This window comes from Arachis hypogaea, chromosome 1, assembly GCF_003086295.3.
Source record: "Arachis hypogaea cultivar Tifrunner chromosome 1, arahy.Tifrunner.gnm2.J5K5, whole genome shotgun sequence".
Classification (NCBI taxonomy): domain Eukaryota; kingdom Viridiplantae; phylum Streptophyta; class Magnoliopsida; order Fabales; family Fabaceae; genus Arachis; species Arachis hypogaea.
Genome location: NC_092036.1, coordinates 87428505 through 87443624, shown reverse-complemented (window position 1 = coordinate 87443624; position 15120 = coordinate 87428505). Strand labels below are relative to the sequence as shown.

The 15120-nt window shown below is 38.8% G+C and overlaps 2 protein-coding genes across 5 annotated transcripts; one reads left to right on the top strand and one right to left on the bottom strand.

The window, feature by feature from the left end:
* Positions 1-1653: 1653 nt before the first annotated feature.
* LOC112743941 (uncharacterized) lies at positions 1654-2802 on the bottom strand. The gene has a single exon (XM_025793418.1). It carries the CDS (start codon positions 2800-2802, stop codon positions 1654-1656), a length of 1149 nt encoding a protein of 382 aa, XP_025649203.1.
* Positions 2803-5485: 2683 nt separating this feature from the next.
* LOC112695673 (ubiquitin-conjugating enzyme E2 5) lies at positions 5486-10695 on the top strand. 4 transcript variants are annotated; one of them, XM_072199304.1, is made up of 8 exons: positions 5582-5747; positions 7184-7256; positions 8054-8107; positions 8191-8270; positions 8936-9050; positions 9416-9468; positions 9567-9695; positions 10331-10695. In XM_072199304.1, exons 4-8 carry the CDS (start codon positions 8192-8194, stop codon positions 10462-10464), a joined length of 510 nt encoding a protein of 169 aa, XP_072055405.1. In that variant the 5' UTR covers positions 5582-5747; positions 7184-7256; positions 8054-8107; position 8191; the 3' UTR covers positions 10465-10695. The 4 variants fall into 4 exon arrangements, with proteins under 4 accessions (XP_025603913.1, XP_072055405.1, XP_025603897.1 ...); XM_025748120.3 differs by having other exon boundaries at positions 5676-5747; positions 8054-8111; XM_025748128.3 differs by lacking the exon at positions 8054-8107 and having other exon boundaries at positions 5486-5747.
* The last annotated feature ends 4425 nt before the right edge of the window (positions 10696-15120 follow it).

The following is a 15120-nucleotide window of genomic DNA, read 5'->3' as shown; positions in this document are numbered from 1 at the left end:
TCGGCGTGAGTAGCGAGTTTCTGCGTCTTGCAAGACTTTGCTTATAAGGTATACGGATTTTTGTTCTTTCTTCTCATTTTCGCGGATGAGTGCTTCTGCGAGTGCTTCTTCCGTTATGGAGAGGTATAAGTAGAGTGTCTCCCCTGTTTGGGGTTTGGCGAGGATTGGTGGTTTTGCTAGGACTTTCTTGAAATGTTGGAATGCTTCTTCACATTCTGTCTCCCATTTGAAGGGGGCTCCTTTCTTCATCAGTTTGAAGAAAGGGATTGCTTTTTGAGCCGATGCTCCGAGAAAGCGTGATAGCGCCGTCAGTCGGCCGGTGAGCTTTTGGATGTCGCTAAGGTTTTTTGGGCTCGTCATCTCAAGGACGGCGCGACATTTTTCTGGGTTTGCTTCAACTCCGCGTTGTGTGATCATAAATCCGAGAAACTTCCCTGCCTCCATCCCGAAGGCACATTTTGCCGGGTTAAGTCACATTTGGTGCTTTCGTAGGGTGTTCATTATGACCTCGAGGTCGCTGATGAGTTGTTCGCCGGATTCGGTCTTGGCGAGCATGTCGTCTATGTAAACTTCTAGTTTGCTTCCGGATAGGTTTTGGAATATCTTGCTGATGAGTCTTTGGTAGGTGGCTCCGGCGTTTTGCAGGCCGAAGGGCATCATTGTGTAGCAGTATGTCCCGTCTAGGGTGATGAATGCTGTTTTTTCCTCGTCAGGTCGGTGCATCGGAATCTGGTTGTAGCCGGAGTATGCGTCCATGAAATTGAGGTATCGATGGCCGGATGCGGCATCTACTAATCCGTCGATGTTTGGTAGTGGAAAGGCGTCTTTTGGACAGGCTTTGTTGAGGTCCGTGTAATCGACGCACATCCTCCACTTCCCATTAGATTTTTTCACTAGTACGACATTGGCTAGCCAGGTCGTGTAGGGGAGTTCCCTGTTGAAGTTGGCTTCGAGTAGGGCTTTAACTTGCCTTTTAACCTCGGCGGCTCGGTCTGATGACATCTTTCGTCTCCTTTGTGCTATTGGTTTGGCTTTGGGGTCCACGGCTAGCCGGTGGGACATTAGGTCGGAGTTTATTCCCGGCATGTCGGCTGTTGTAAATACGAACAAATCTTTGTTTCCTTTTAGGAATTGGGAAAGGTCTTCTTTAAGGTCATATGGGAGGTTCCTGTTAATGAAGGTGTATTCTTCTTTGGTCGGACCTATTTGTAGGTTTTCCATGTCGCCTTTTGGCTCTGGCCTGGGTTAGCCGTCTTGTCGAGCGTCCAGGTCGGCTAGGAATATTCCGGCCGCATCCTGGGATTTCTTTCGTAGAGCTAGGCTGGTGTTGTCGCACTCTGCTGCGATCTCCCGGTCTCCGTGGATAGTACCGATGGAGCCGTCTTCGGTTCTGAACTTCATGAGGAGGTATTTGGTAAAGATGACGGCGGAGAAGTTATTGATTATTTTTCTTCCGAGAATCACGTTGTAGGCGGTGGAGTCTTTTAGGACTACGAATTCAGATAGGATTGTCTTCTTCTGGTTACTTGTCCCTATGGTGATGGGGAGGGTGATTGAGCCGTCCGGTTTAAGGAAGTTGTCTCCGAGTCCAGTGACGCCGTTGCAGTGTGTTTGGAGGTTGTGGTTGTGGAGCCCGAGTTTGTCGAAGGCTCCTCAGAAGAGGATGTTTGAGTCTGCGCCAGTGTCCACCAGTATCCTTCGTACCAGTCCTGTTCCGATCCTTGCCGAGATGATGAAAGGGGCGTCTTCAGTCGAGGTGCCGTGCTGGCAATCCTCAGGTAGGAAGGTTATCGTATTGGCGGCCACGGTGGTTGGAGTTTGGTTTCTGACGGCCATCACTTTGAGATCTTTTTTCAGTGTTGATTTTGACTTCCCCGATACGTCTTTGCCTGTGATGACGTTTACTATGATGGTTGGGTCTTCCTCTGGGCTTTCCCTAGGGGGTTGTTTTTGCGTTCTTGGGTTGAGCCCTTCTCTTTCTGGTGACCTGTCTTTCTCCACACATTTTGGTTCTCTGATGAATTTGGCGAACTCTGAGAGCTTGCCGTCTCGTATGGCTTGTTCGAGGGCGTCTTTAAGGTCGAAATAGTCTTGTGTCCTGTGCACGTAACCTCGGTGGTAGTCGCAGTAAAGGGTTTTGTTGCCTCCCGTTCTTTCTTTGAGTTGTCGGGCTTTCGGTATGATGCCTCGATCTGCTATTTGGTGGTATATCTCGGTAATTGGTACTGTCAAAGGCGTGTAATTAGAGAATTTGCCGATTCTTGGTGGTCGGCTTGTGCTTGTCAGTTTGGGGTGGTCCCTTTGATTTTTTCTGGGTGGTGGGTTATGTCGTGGTGCCGGGTTGCCGTTTTGGGTGTGGTTGTGTTGCCGCTTGTTGGCAGCGACGACCTGGCTGACCTCTTCGTCATTTATGTAATCTTTGGCGACGTTTTGGATCTCGTGCATGGTCCAAACAGGTTTGGTGGTGAGGTGTTTGCAGAAGTCTTCGTTCATGAGCCCGTTGGTTAAGCAAAGGCTTGCGACTGAATCCGTGAGCCCATCGATCGTTAGACATTTGTCGTTAAAGCGGTCGAGGTATTTCCTTGTGGATTCGTCCTGTTTTTGTGTGACCCCTAGCAAACTGATGAGGTGTTTAGCTTTAGTGATTCTGGTCGTGAACTGGGCCATGAACTTTCGTGTGATGTCGTGGAAACCAGTTATGGATTCGATCGGGAGGGCGTTGAACCATTTGATGGCTGGCCCGGCTAGAATTACCGGGAAGGCCCTGCATCGGACTGCGTCAGCCGCTCCTTCTAGGTTCATTCTGGCCTCGAAGGCCGTTAGTTGTTCTTGGGGATCTTTGTTCCGTCGTACTTCATGTCAGTGGGTTTATCGAAGCCTTTTGGGAGTTTTGTTTCAAGATCCTTTCCGTGAAAGGTGTGGCTCCCATTATCGTGTGGTCGTTTCTTGTGCGCTTGGTCTCTCGGTGCCGCCGATCTTCGTCCGAGTCGTGCTGACGACTTAGATCTCGGGAAACGCTGCGGTTGTGCCTTTTGCTGTATCGCCGTTCTGGCAATTTTTCTCGCCTGTGGTTGTGCGAGGTGATGCGATCGTCTATCCTGTCATGTCGCCGAGTTGGTGATCTACCGTGACGAGATTTTGATCTGGAAGTTGCATGGCTTCCGTGTTCGTTATTGTATCTTTCCTTGGTGGTCAATCTGCCTTCGAGTTCCTGGACCCGGAGGCAGAAATCTTGGATGATTTGTGCCGCTTTGTCCCCTATTTTCTCAGGGTGTTGCGGTTCCGTGACGATGTGGTTATTTTCCATATTCTGTGTATGGTGGATGGTGCTTGCTATCCTTCCTTGGTTTGCGACCTCCTGGTGTTCTGGGGTCGGATTCCTTATTCGGGAGTCATCCCGGCTTGGGGAGGCTTCTTTAAGTACGTCCCCCATTCCGGTTTAGTCGGCGCAAGTATTCCGACAGACAGCGCCAATGCACAAGATGTCTTCTTGTACGGGTTGAGAGATGGATCAAGAACTTGCGGGTCGAGGCGGATGCCGGATCACTTGACTAGAGCAATGGGGGGTGGTACCTGCAAAGACACTCCGATGCTTAAGTCAGAATGGATCTAAGAGGTAGAAGGTGTGTGGAATGAATGAATACCTGGAGGGACCTGAGTCCTCTATTTATAGGTGATGGTGAATATCTTATCTTATCCTGTTTGGCTAAGATAGGGGAGACGTTTGAATTCGAAAGTTGGTTAGGAGCTTTAATGGGCCGGTTTCGGGCCTTTTAGAAGCGCAATATGATCGGGACCCGGGTAACTGGGTTCGAGGGCCCTTCCGAGCGTAGGATCCGTGGGCCGGATCCGTAACAGTATTTGTTCTTGAAAACAATTGTTAAAACACTTCCAATGCCTAAATCTCGAATACAATTAGGGTGTTCTTTTTCAAAAATTACTCCAAGAGCATCAAGGGAAGAATTAATAGTTGATTCCACCACTTGATGAGTGCTATGTGCTTCAATTATTATAGGCGAATTTATCATTAAAAACGTAAAATCCGCCGGTAATAATTTAACCTGATGAATTCGACACTTTTCTCACTGATAAATTCACCGCAACTCTACGACGCTAAATCCAACGGTACTCAACATTTTTTTTGTAGTGGATGTTGTGCTGATCTGGCTGAAAGAATGGAACTACTCGCGATGACTCCTCGCAAACAACCTAAAAGGAGCAATCTAACCTGCCTGATCTAGAACAAAAGGGAGGCGTTGAGATTTTGGCGGAGAAGACACAGAGGATGGCAAGGAGAGGTAGCTGAAAGAGACGTCATCGGAAAAGATTATTGTTGCTAGGGAAGATGTCACCGGGAAAGATCGTCGATTGGAGGAGATCGTCGAAAAATGCAAAAGGATCAAAGATCAAAGATCGAATATAAAAAATCGTCATACACGTGTTTCAACTTTTAACTAAAGTGTTTTTGAAATTAGAGGTTTATCAATTTGGGATTTTTATATACAAGTGAATCGCTTTAATGCCCAAAATCGTCACCAAATATTACGACAATAACAAAAAATGTCGTAAACTCGTAATATCCAAATATTACGGTAATTTTTTAAAATTGCTGTAACATAAATGCCATTTAATTTTTTTTTTTTTGGTAGTGGATGTGTGAAGAGAGTAGAAATAATGCTTGAGACAATAGGAAACGTTAGTTATATAATCACCTAGTGAAGAGAGTCATATAGAATAGCGAAAGGAATCACAAAAGATATGAAAAAAAGATGATATATGTTTAAAGAATCTTCCTTACAAAAAAAAAAAGGAATTATTGTCTTATTTTTTACTGTCCATATAATTCACACATATTTCTATTAAATTCTTTTATTTGGCGTTGTTGCTTATTACTGTGATTTTCTGTGTTAATTATTGATTCTAGAACTATTTTTTTCGTTACATTGTCAAAAGAGTACCAATATTAAACATCGTAGTAGTGATTAGTGTCTTGAATGGTATGACTTAAGTTCTCAAAAATCAAAATGTGATATCAAATAACGGATGTGAACGATGTATAATTTGGTAACCTCGGATAACAGACAAAGGATAAAATCATCTCTATAAAGTTAAAACTTAAAAAAATAATAAATTTATTTTACACTATTTGAAAAATGTGACAAATGAATTATTTGTATAATTTATAAAGTCCGTATACACGAGAAAATTAATGGTGAAATTACAATTTACAAATAAATTTGTCTAAAAAAATTTTATTTATTATGAAATAAATCTATTTATCACTGTATCCTAAATAATTATACAAAAATGAATATAATTGAATAACTATTAATATTTTAAAATTAATTTTTTATAAAAGTTAATTTAGACAAATTCTAATATCTTTAAAAAATATAATATTTGCTGAATGAAATAATTTGAATTTTTATTTTTTAAAAAAGCCTGGGTGGTTCAACATAGAAAAAACACGTGGTACGTAGGACGTAGCATTCATGTGTTTCAACTTTCAATGTTTGCGTCTCACAACACACATGACGCCATCTCGCTATATATCTGTTCCTCCTCATCTCTCTCTATTTCTCTCTTTCCTTCGATTCCTCTGTAATCTTTCTCTTTAATTATTATTCTTTTTTATTATTATTATTCATCACAACACCCCCACGCCATTCGCTAAAAGACGAGAGGGTTTCAACTTTCACGCAATCCGTTCCTTCCCCAGAAATTTCTACTCTCTTTCTCTCACACTTGTAAGACACCAATCCTCAATTCCCTCTTGCTTTTCATTTCTGCAATAATTGAACCGTACACTTCAAAATTCATATGCCTTCTTCTTGTGTTCTTTGTTTATGTTGAAATGCCTCCACCACCATCGATCTTTACATCACAAACTGTAATTTAATATTTTTTGCAACAAGGGTATTGCTCTTTCTGCGTAGGCTTAATCACAAATTAGTTCCCTTTTTTCTAATAATTTATTATTATTATGATTATGATGATGAAAAAAAGAAATAAACTTTGCCTTTCATTGCCGCACTCCTTGCTAGGAACTTGGTCATAGTAAAATATAAGAAATTCTGGGTATTTGTGTGTGCACAACATATTCTAAAATTAACATGTTTGTGGTTGGACCGAAATTAAGCAGGTAGTTGTGCCACATTATGCATCATACGCTTTGTGTAGCTCTTTTTAGGCCTTGTTTTGCATAGCTTATGAGACTATGTTCTTATTTACACCAGTTCAATTTTTTTCCTTTTGGCCTTCGGAATTTCCACATTATGCATCATACTCTGGAGTCTGGACAATGAAGATGCTTTTGCATCCATCTTACTCTGTGTAATCTTGATGATATAAATCCATGATCATGTGCTATAATGATGAACAATTTATTCCTGTTGTGTTTATGTGTGTGTGTCTGTCATGTTAAAATCTTTTGCACCTCTATACTAGTAGTACAGAACACCAAAAAAATGTGGATCTAGAGAAATAGCATTGTGTACTGCATTGATATATGGTGCCAAGAAACGCCATTTGCAAAGGAAAATACATAAACACTTGTGTATTCCAGATACACAACATACACAAGTGTTTATGCATTCTCCTTTGGTGGGTGAGTGAACCATTAAGAGTGCCAAGAGTGAAGTAGGTATCATGTCTGATAAATACATAGTAACTGAGTCTTCTCCTTCGTAGACCCTAGGATATCCTGAGCCTTTTTGCACTGTAATCTAGCTCATTAAACTCTTTTTAGCTTTTATCTTAAATCTCTCTCTGACATATTGCCAAGATACACACTACGAAGTACCCACTTCATAAACATTGATCACCTTTTTGTTTTTTCCAGTACTGGTCTGAATACTCAACATTAACACTAAAGTGCAATTTTCCTTAGCACAGACATAGAGAGCTAATAGGTTAGTTCGACCAAGGTTGAGAGCATATAAAATTTCTATGAATTTTCCGTTAGCTTAATAAAATTGTCACCTTACAAGCCAGTGCTGGTGCCTAGTGATATATTGAGCTTTAACAATTACTTCCCGGTCTTTTCAATTTAATGGAAGTTTATTGATCCTATAAGGATTACATTGTAATTGAATTTTGTTTTAATCTTTTGATGCTGGTGAAGATGTGAACAAATATGTGCATTGGATAGAAACTAACTTTACTTAATTGCCCTTTGTGTCAGGTTGAAATAAGGTGATTGTTGTACTCAAAATGTCATCTCCAAGCAAGAGAAGAGAAATGGATGTAATGAAATTGTAAGTAGATTGTTTTACTGTGTGTTGATAAATACATGCTGCTGTTGTTGTATTGATTTCTATAGCATTTTCTTTCAAGACGAAGAATATCACTATTATTGTTAAAATGATTGAATGCATTGTTGGCACACTGATATGCTAATGAGGTATTATCTGATCTTGAACTTAAGTTCATATATGGATTAATTTTCTTTAGTTTTACAATCTAACTTTTGGAGAATAATTGTAGTTTTTATTCATTGAAAATTCACTCATGGCTTTGGGATGTTCAATTTTATATAAAGGCTTATCCTGCATTCGTGGATTAAGATGACCATCATATTCATAGATGAAGAGTAAGATTTATGAACAGTGAAATAGCCCTTTCTCAACTATACTTTAAATATGTACCAGAATAGAAATATCAAGTAACATTTAAATGTTTCAAATACATTATTAAATGATGAGGCTTATGAAGCATCAACATTTCTGTTAGGATGCATAAGACAAAGAGAAATGCTACTCAGCTAGACCATTTTTGCTAGAATTCATGGCAGAAATCATGGGTGTGGTAGGATGGAATGAAGAAGTAGGATGTACTCACTCATCCTTGAGTCAATAACATTCCACAATCCACACATGATTCTGCAAAAACATTTCTGGCTCTTCATCTTTGTGGCTAGGGCTCAGACCTTTCATGGACTTGGCATTGCTCTAACATCTTGATTACAATATCATCATCAATACAGAAAGCATATAAAATTAGTGATTTGTAAAAGCATGTTCATATTAGTTCTCTTCTCTGTTGTATCTGATAGGTGAGACTATCACTCTTAGCGCAATGATGGCATCTAATCACTTCATATATAAGTGTATGTATGTATGTACATATCCATATATGTATATGAATATTTGCAAAATTTCATAGCCATATAAAATATTCTCCCTTTTTCAGGATGATGAGTGATTATACAGTGGAGATGATAAATGATGGGCTAAGTGAATTCAATGTGGAGTTTCATGGCCCCAAAGAAAGTACGGTTGATGCATTCTAGCTAACTTAATTTTTTGTTTTCCAAAACTGCACATGTATTTGAATGATTTCTTATTAATTGATGCTTGTTAGACGGAGAGTTTCCCTTTTGACCTTTTTGAATGATAAAAAACGGGGTGTAAGCAAATGACCATTATCAGGATTCTTTCTCTACTGGCAGATTAAGGAACTGATGTGCTGTTTAATGCATTTTTTATTCCTAATAATACAGAGTTTAAATAAAACAAAGGTGTTATTTAAGTTATTTAGGGTCAGTAGCTTGCTTCTTTTTTTTTTGTCCTTTTTTTAATTTTTTTTAAGTTTATTTATTAGGTAGTTATCATATGGTGGGTAATGCTTTTCAATTTACATGTCAGATGATAATTAAAGTTCTAGTAACATTTGAAGATATTCTGTGAGTATTTGTATTTGTATAAAGTTGTTATTTTTTACTAAATTTTGTCAAATAGTAATTGGTAAAATGAGCAAAAAAATTTCGAGAGAATAAAGGAAAAAGACCCTCTAGGTTTATGAGTGAGAGAGACTTGGAGCAACGGCTAAGTTGTCTCCATGTGACCTCAAGGTCATGGGTTCAATGCTAAGCTTAATTACTCATCTTTATTCTATTTTGGTTCCTTGATTTCTTACATTTCTGTGATTGTTGCAGGCCTCTATGAAGGTGGAGTCTGGAAAATTCGCGTGGAGCTGCCCGATGCATATCCATACAAATCCCCCTCTGTCGGCTTTGTTAACAAAATATTCCATCCAAATGTTGATGAGTTGTAAGCACAAGATAAGCTTTAATCATGATCCTTTCCCTCCCCCACCCAAAAACCAAAAAATGACCAAAAAAAGTGTGTTTCTAGTGGATACAGTGTAGTTCAGGCATATTAGTCCTGTTAGCATTTGATTCAATGATCCTTTTTATGAATTGCTTTCTTTTATTTGCCTAGTGTTAAAAATTGATAGCTCACCACTAACTTTGCACAGACTCTACTTGTTCTTGCCATTGATTTGGGGTTATTGTGCAAGAGTTAAATGAAATTTGATTTAAGTGTTCAGTCATGGCAACTACTTGCACTTGATAAAGAGTATGAGAACATGTGGATTACAACTATTCTTCCTTGTGTATTTGTGAACTGTGCAGATCTGGCTCTGTATGTTTGGATGTCATCAATCAATCATGGAGTCCAATGTTTGGTAATTCAGTTATAGGCTGTTCATGGTTAAAGTTTCATGTAACCAACATTTAAAATTTCCATTGCATTTAACCAAGGTTTCTGTTTTTTCCCTCTCAGATCTTCTAAATGTCTTTGAAGTATTCCTACCACAACTATTGCTTTATCCGAATGCTTCAGATCCTCTCAATGGTGATGCAGCATCATTAATGATGAAGGATAAAAAGCTGTATGACGAAAAAGTTAAAGGTTAGCATATTGTTTATTATTATAAGACCAGTGCCTACTATCTGCTATATTATTTCTTATTAATAATATGAAAATCTTAAATTCATTATGTTTTAATTCAATGGCTTAATTACTCACAAACTGAACCATATTTCTGCCATTCACCAATAGTATAATTTTCTAGTGATGATAAAAACATTAACATTCTTTTCTCATGATAATTCAGTAAGTTTACATCATACAAAGCTTTATTGTTACATATTATAAGTAGAAGCTTAACTATTCAAACTTGACATTAGTGTTACCTCTCATGTGGTTAGATAATATTACACAACACTTCTTGATTTTTCATGCTCCATGCTTATGAAGTAGGCTAGTGTCACTTTTCGTAAAATACAAGGTACCGAGTATTAAATTTCAGGGGATTTTAGTGTATGCTTTTACAAATAGAGGGGTGTTGTTCTTAATATTGTCTAACCCTATGAAAGCCAATGTAATTTACCGTAAGTTTTTTTTTTAACCTATGACAACTTCATATATCTGATTAAATATAATATAATGTAGTTTTTTTATTAAAAAATAATAATTGAGGTGGTTTTATTTTGTGAAACTAAAACTTATGTGAAAATATTGGGCTGGTTAATTGTGGGGAGCAGAGTACTGTGAGCGGTATGCAAAGAAGGAACATATAAGCAAATCAAAAGCTGAAGAAGAGAGTGATGAGGATGATATCAGTGAAGAAGAATGTGGGTCAAGTGATGATGACATTCCTGGACATGCTGATCCCTAAAATAAACTGGTTTATTACTTAGTGGTCTTGCACCTTTTTCAAAAGGTCCATGTAATAACAATTAGAGCTCCTATTACATGTTCATTTTGTTCAATTATAAGACGTAGGATTAAAGTTATGACTAATTATTTCTCCCTGTAAAATTACAGTTCTTATTCATGTACTCAGTTAAATAGGTTATATATATTCAGTAAATGAAAAGTGAAAGATAATAATAATGTTGAGGTTTCACATTTTTGTTCCCCCACCCCATCTCTTGTCCTTTTATCTCCTCTTCCTCATCTTCATTACTTTTCATAATCTTTCAGTTGTTATGTCACTTAAATGTGGATCTATTTAGGTGATATTTTAGTAGTATTTATTATATGATAATCTTACACCTATGAAGAAGTTAAAGCTATATTTAGTTAAATACTTTCTCTTAGTACATATGTGCTAAGGGAAAGGGAATTTCTTGAAGAATGATCTAGTTGTTGAGTGTTCATATTTTATTTGATTTTTGAGAATTCAACTTAGTGATTTATGTTGATTATGTCTATTATGTCTGTCTATTTGGATACAATCATTCAATCCTTACGACTTGGATGGTAAAACTTTCAGAATAAAATGCAGTTATATAATCTAAGAGACTTAAAATCTCAACAATAATAGTAGAAGCACTGTTTTCTAAGCTTATATTGTGTAAACGCATGCGTCTCTCTTATACAATTAACTAAATACGAGTTAAATTAAACTGGATTAAATTTCAGGAACTATTTTCAGTATTAACTCTTGAATTTTTAATTGATCCAAATTATATCATAAAATTTTAACGCGTGCCTCAAGTTGGTTCTTCCGACCATTTTTGTCACCGGAAAAACGAATAAGAAAAAAATTTAATGCTATTTTTTTGTTCTATATTTTTCACAAACAACCATCATCATAATGTTTATTGTTTCACCTTCTAAGAAGAATAAAAACAAAGACAAAGAAAAAAATCAAACAAAAAAAAGAAAGAATACAATGAAAAAATTATGTAACTTTTTATTTTATTTTTTAATTTATCTTTTTTAACAATAAATACAAAAAATTTTTGAAGAAAACACAAAACTTCATAAATAAAAACAAATTTTATACGAAGAAAGAAGAAAGAAGAAATATGAAGAAGAAAGAAGAAACATGAAGAATAAAAAGAAGTTACAAAAAAAAATTGCAGCATTATGTCTAGAATTTTAAAAAGTTTTAGTATCAAAATTAAAAAATTTTTGTGTCAAAGTTAAGAGATTTATATGTTACAATTAAAAAATTCCGTCCTATTTTTCACCTGAAGAAGAAGCGTGTGATCTTAGCGAATGTTTGTAAGCGATTTTTGTTAGATTTAGATTGGACTCGTCTAATAAAAATATAGGAGCCACTCATAAAAATATAGGAGCCACTCAAATAAAGACGCCTAAAACGTCTTTTTTTAAAGATGTTTTTCAGTAATTAAAATTTAACATATATAATCGGTTAAATCATGTTATTTTTGTCAAAATTAGGCTAGAGAAATTGATTTAACCGAAAAAATGGCGAATCAAATCTTGAACTGGTTTAAATTAATATTATTTTTTTTATAAAAAATAACTACAATACCCTTATTATAAATAATGATTAAAATACTCTTATCATATATATATATATATATATTACGTTGGGTAACCGGAGATTAATGGGCTGGACTCGTTGGGTTGGCCCAATCGTCTAGGGAAAGAAGCCTTCGAGCGGGTTCGCGCCTTTGTGGCCTCCGTCCGACTTGTGAGTGTGAGAGAATGGGGGGTGGTACCTGCAAAGACACTCTGATGCCTAAGTCAGCAAGGGTGTGAGCAGGTCTAAAGAGTATTGGGATTTAGAGATACCTGAGGGGGTGTCAGTGTATTAATAGTGGTGAACCAATAACCACCGTCGGAGTAGTTCTACCTTTTAGGGTGGATAACCATCCCTTTATCTTAGGGAGGTTACGATATGGCTTCTGGAAGTGGATTGAGAGATTTTAGGGGCGGTTATTATCTACCAGCTAATCTCTGCTTCCGACTTCGTTGGGTCAAGTCGTGGGGAGCACCGACTTCTTAAGAGAAGGTCGGTGTACTGAGGTGCCCAACCTTGTGGGTTGGATCTGTCGTTTGGACCTGGGCCTTAGCATTGGGCCAGGGTATGAACAGTGCCCCTACTCGAGCCCAATTTCTTTTAAGAGTTGGGGTCGAGTATTATAACTCGGGACCGTAGCCGACCTGATAGGGAACCGACGTGATTTTTCAGAACCGACGTGTTTTTGAAATATTTCAACAGTCGAGTCAAATCAAACGTCGCGTCTCTTAGAGGTTTGAGTATTCATACGCGGGGGCGGTTACCTTGGTAACGATGCAACTTCTTAAATGGTTGCGTCGTTTTACCTTTATGCCCCTTACGTGCTTATAAATACTTTTCTCTCTCTTTCCTTGTTTCGTTTCTGAAAACTTTCTCACTTACGCACTTTGTTCCGAAAAGAAATATTCCTTTTTCTTTGATCAATTGCTGTAGCACCTTCGACCCTTCAAAATTAAAGGTCAGTTTTCTTCTTCTTCTCTTTTATGACTGCTTTCATTTGCATGTTTTTTATTTGAGAGGAGCGTTGGTCGTAGACTTTAGTGATTCTGTTTTGTCAAGGATCTAACCCCAGGCCCCTTAGAGACCCTATTTTTTATCCTTTTTTCTCTTTTTTTTTGTAGGTTTCGGGATCCTTTTCTTTTTTAGAAAAAGATGTCTTCTGTAGAATCCCTCGCTCGATGGGCAGATGTTACTGTTCGTGGGGAAGAGCCCCTTGTGGATACTGACTATGTCACCGACCTTCGTACGCACTATAGAATTTGTGCTTCTGATGGGGATGAGTCGAGATATGAACTGATAGCCCCAAGTCTGGAAGACCGGGTTTGTTTTGGAAGAGCTTCTAAGGAAGACCCTCATTTTATTTTTATGTACGAGAGTTTTTTCACCCATTTGGGTGTTCTTCTTCCTTTTTCTGACTTTGAGATAGCCGTTTTATCTCATTGCCGGATAGCTCATACCCAGCTTCACCCCAACTCTTGGAGTTTTTTGAAAGTTTATCAATTTATCAGCCATGCCCTGGATTTTCTGACTTCTTTGAGGATTTTCTTTTTTCTTTTTCACATGACTAAGCCCTTTAGTGGGCAAAATAACAAACAGCAATGGGTTTCTTTCCGGGCCATACAAGGCCGGAGAGTTTTTACCCTCTTTGATAAATCCTTTCATGACTTTAAAAACTTCTTTTTCAAAGTGCAAGCTGTAGAGGGTCACCACCCCTTTTTCCTGGATCAAAATTCTTCTCCTCGCTTTTCCCTGTACTGGTTAGAGGCCTCTCCTTGTGAGAAACATAGTTTGGATGATTTGGACGAGGTGGAGGCGGCCATCATTGGGTTCCTCCGAGAAGTTTGGGGGAGAGCCCCTTATCTGGATACCAAGAAGTTCCTCCAGGGGTCTCCGACCTTTATACAGGCCCAATTAGGTAGTGCCGTATTGATTTGTTTAGTTTTCTAACTTTCCGAGTTGTTTTCTCTGATTTGTTTTATTGACTTTTTTACCTAATGGCTTTTGCAGAGATGGCGAAGAAAAATTCGAGGGAGTCTTACCAGAGGGTTCAGGAGGCCAAAGCGAGATCCTGCGCCAGGGTCGGCGGTGCCAGGGCGGCTGGTCCTTCCCCTCCCCCTTCTTCTCATAGCTTGGGGACCCCTGCTCGACCTATCGTTATTTCTTCCTCGGCCTCTTCTCTGCCGCCCCTTCTTCCCGACCTTCTCTGGAGCCAGAAAAGAAAAAGCGCAAGGCTTTAGAGTCTGGCTCTCCTTTTGAAGGTGAGGCCAAGGTGGATGCGCCTCAATTTATCTGGGAGCATATCTATCCTTATACTCGTATAAGTATGGATGATGCTTCTCTTCGAAAGCACCTTACTATTCTGGCTCAAGAGAGTATCAGGGCGGCGGGGGTGTGCACCAAGTTTCTTGATATTTTTTAGAAGACTCCCCTTATCTCTTTGGGTTCATCCCAGTGGGTTGAAGAGATGGAGGGGAGGATTCTTTTGTATTGGGAGGCTGAGAGGAGCCTGAAGGAGGAGGTCACCATTCTGAGAGAAGAGAGGGATAATTTCCGAAATGAGGGGGAGAGATTGATGGGCCGATGCTCTATGGCGGAGAGTTTACGGGAGAAGGCAGAGCAGAGTTATTCAAGCTTGTTCCAGGACCTTGTGGAGGTCAAAAAAGATCTGGTAAGAGCTCGGGACACTTATGCGGATTTGGAGGACTCCATTGCCGAGGGATCTGAGGAGGCGTGGAGGGTTTTTAAGGAACATGTCGGGGTTATTGCTCTCGACCTGGATCTCTCACCTTTGGATCCGGATAAGGTTGTAATCGATGGAGCCATTGTATCTCCTCCCCGACCTGTGTCTGAATCCGAGTTGAAGACTCGGGGTCAGAGAATCATAGAGTCCCCTCCTGATAAACCCCATTTTTAGGGTTTATCTTGTATTGAATTTAGAGTGTTTTGATAACCTTTTCTCGCATTTAACCTATGAATTGGCATGGTTTTGTAATCACTCCCGTATTTGTGCTTAAGTGTAAAAACATGCTTTTTAAGCCTTATTTTGATGAATTC

What these genes read in the sequence shown, in the direction of transcription:
- LOC112695673 (XM_025748128.3), top strand. Translation starts at nt 7,213, where the DNA reads ATGTCATCTCCAAGCAAGAGAAGAGAAATGGATGTAATGAAATT. An exon ending in CATCCAAATGTTGATGAGTT is followed by an intron (nt 9,051 to 9,415) that starts GTAAGCACAAGA and finishes TGAACTGTGCAG; the next exon opens with ATCTGGCTCTGTATGTTTGG. An exon ending in GTATGACGAAAAAGTTAAAG is followed by an intron (nt 9,696 to 10,330) that starts GTTAGCATATTG and finishes TGTGGGGAGCAG; the next exon opens with AGTACTGTGAGCGGTATGCA.
- LOC112743941 (XM_025793418.1), bottom strand. Translation starts at nt 2,802, where the DNA reads ATGAACCTAGAAGGAGCGGCTGACGCAGTCCGATGCAGGGCCTTCCCG.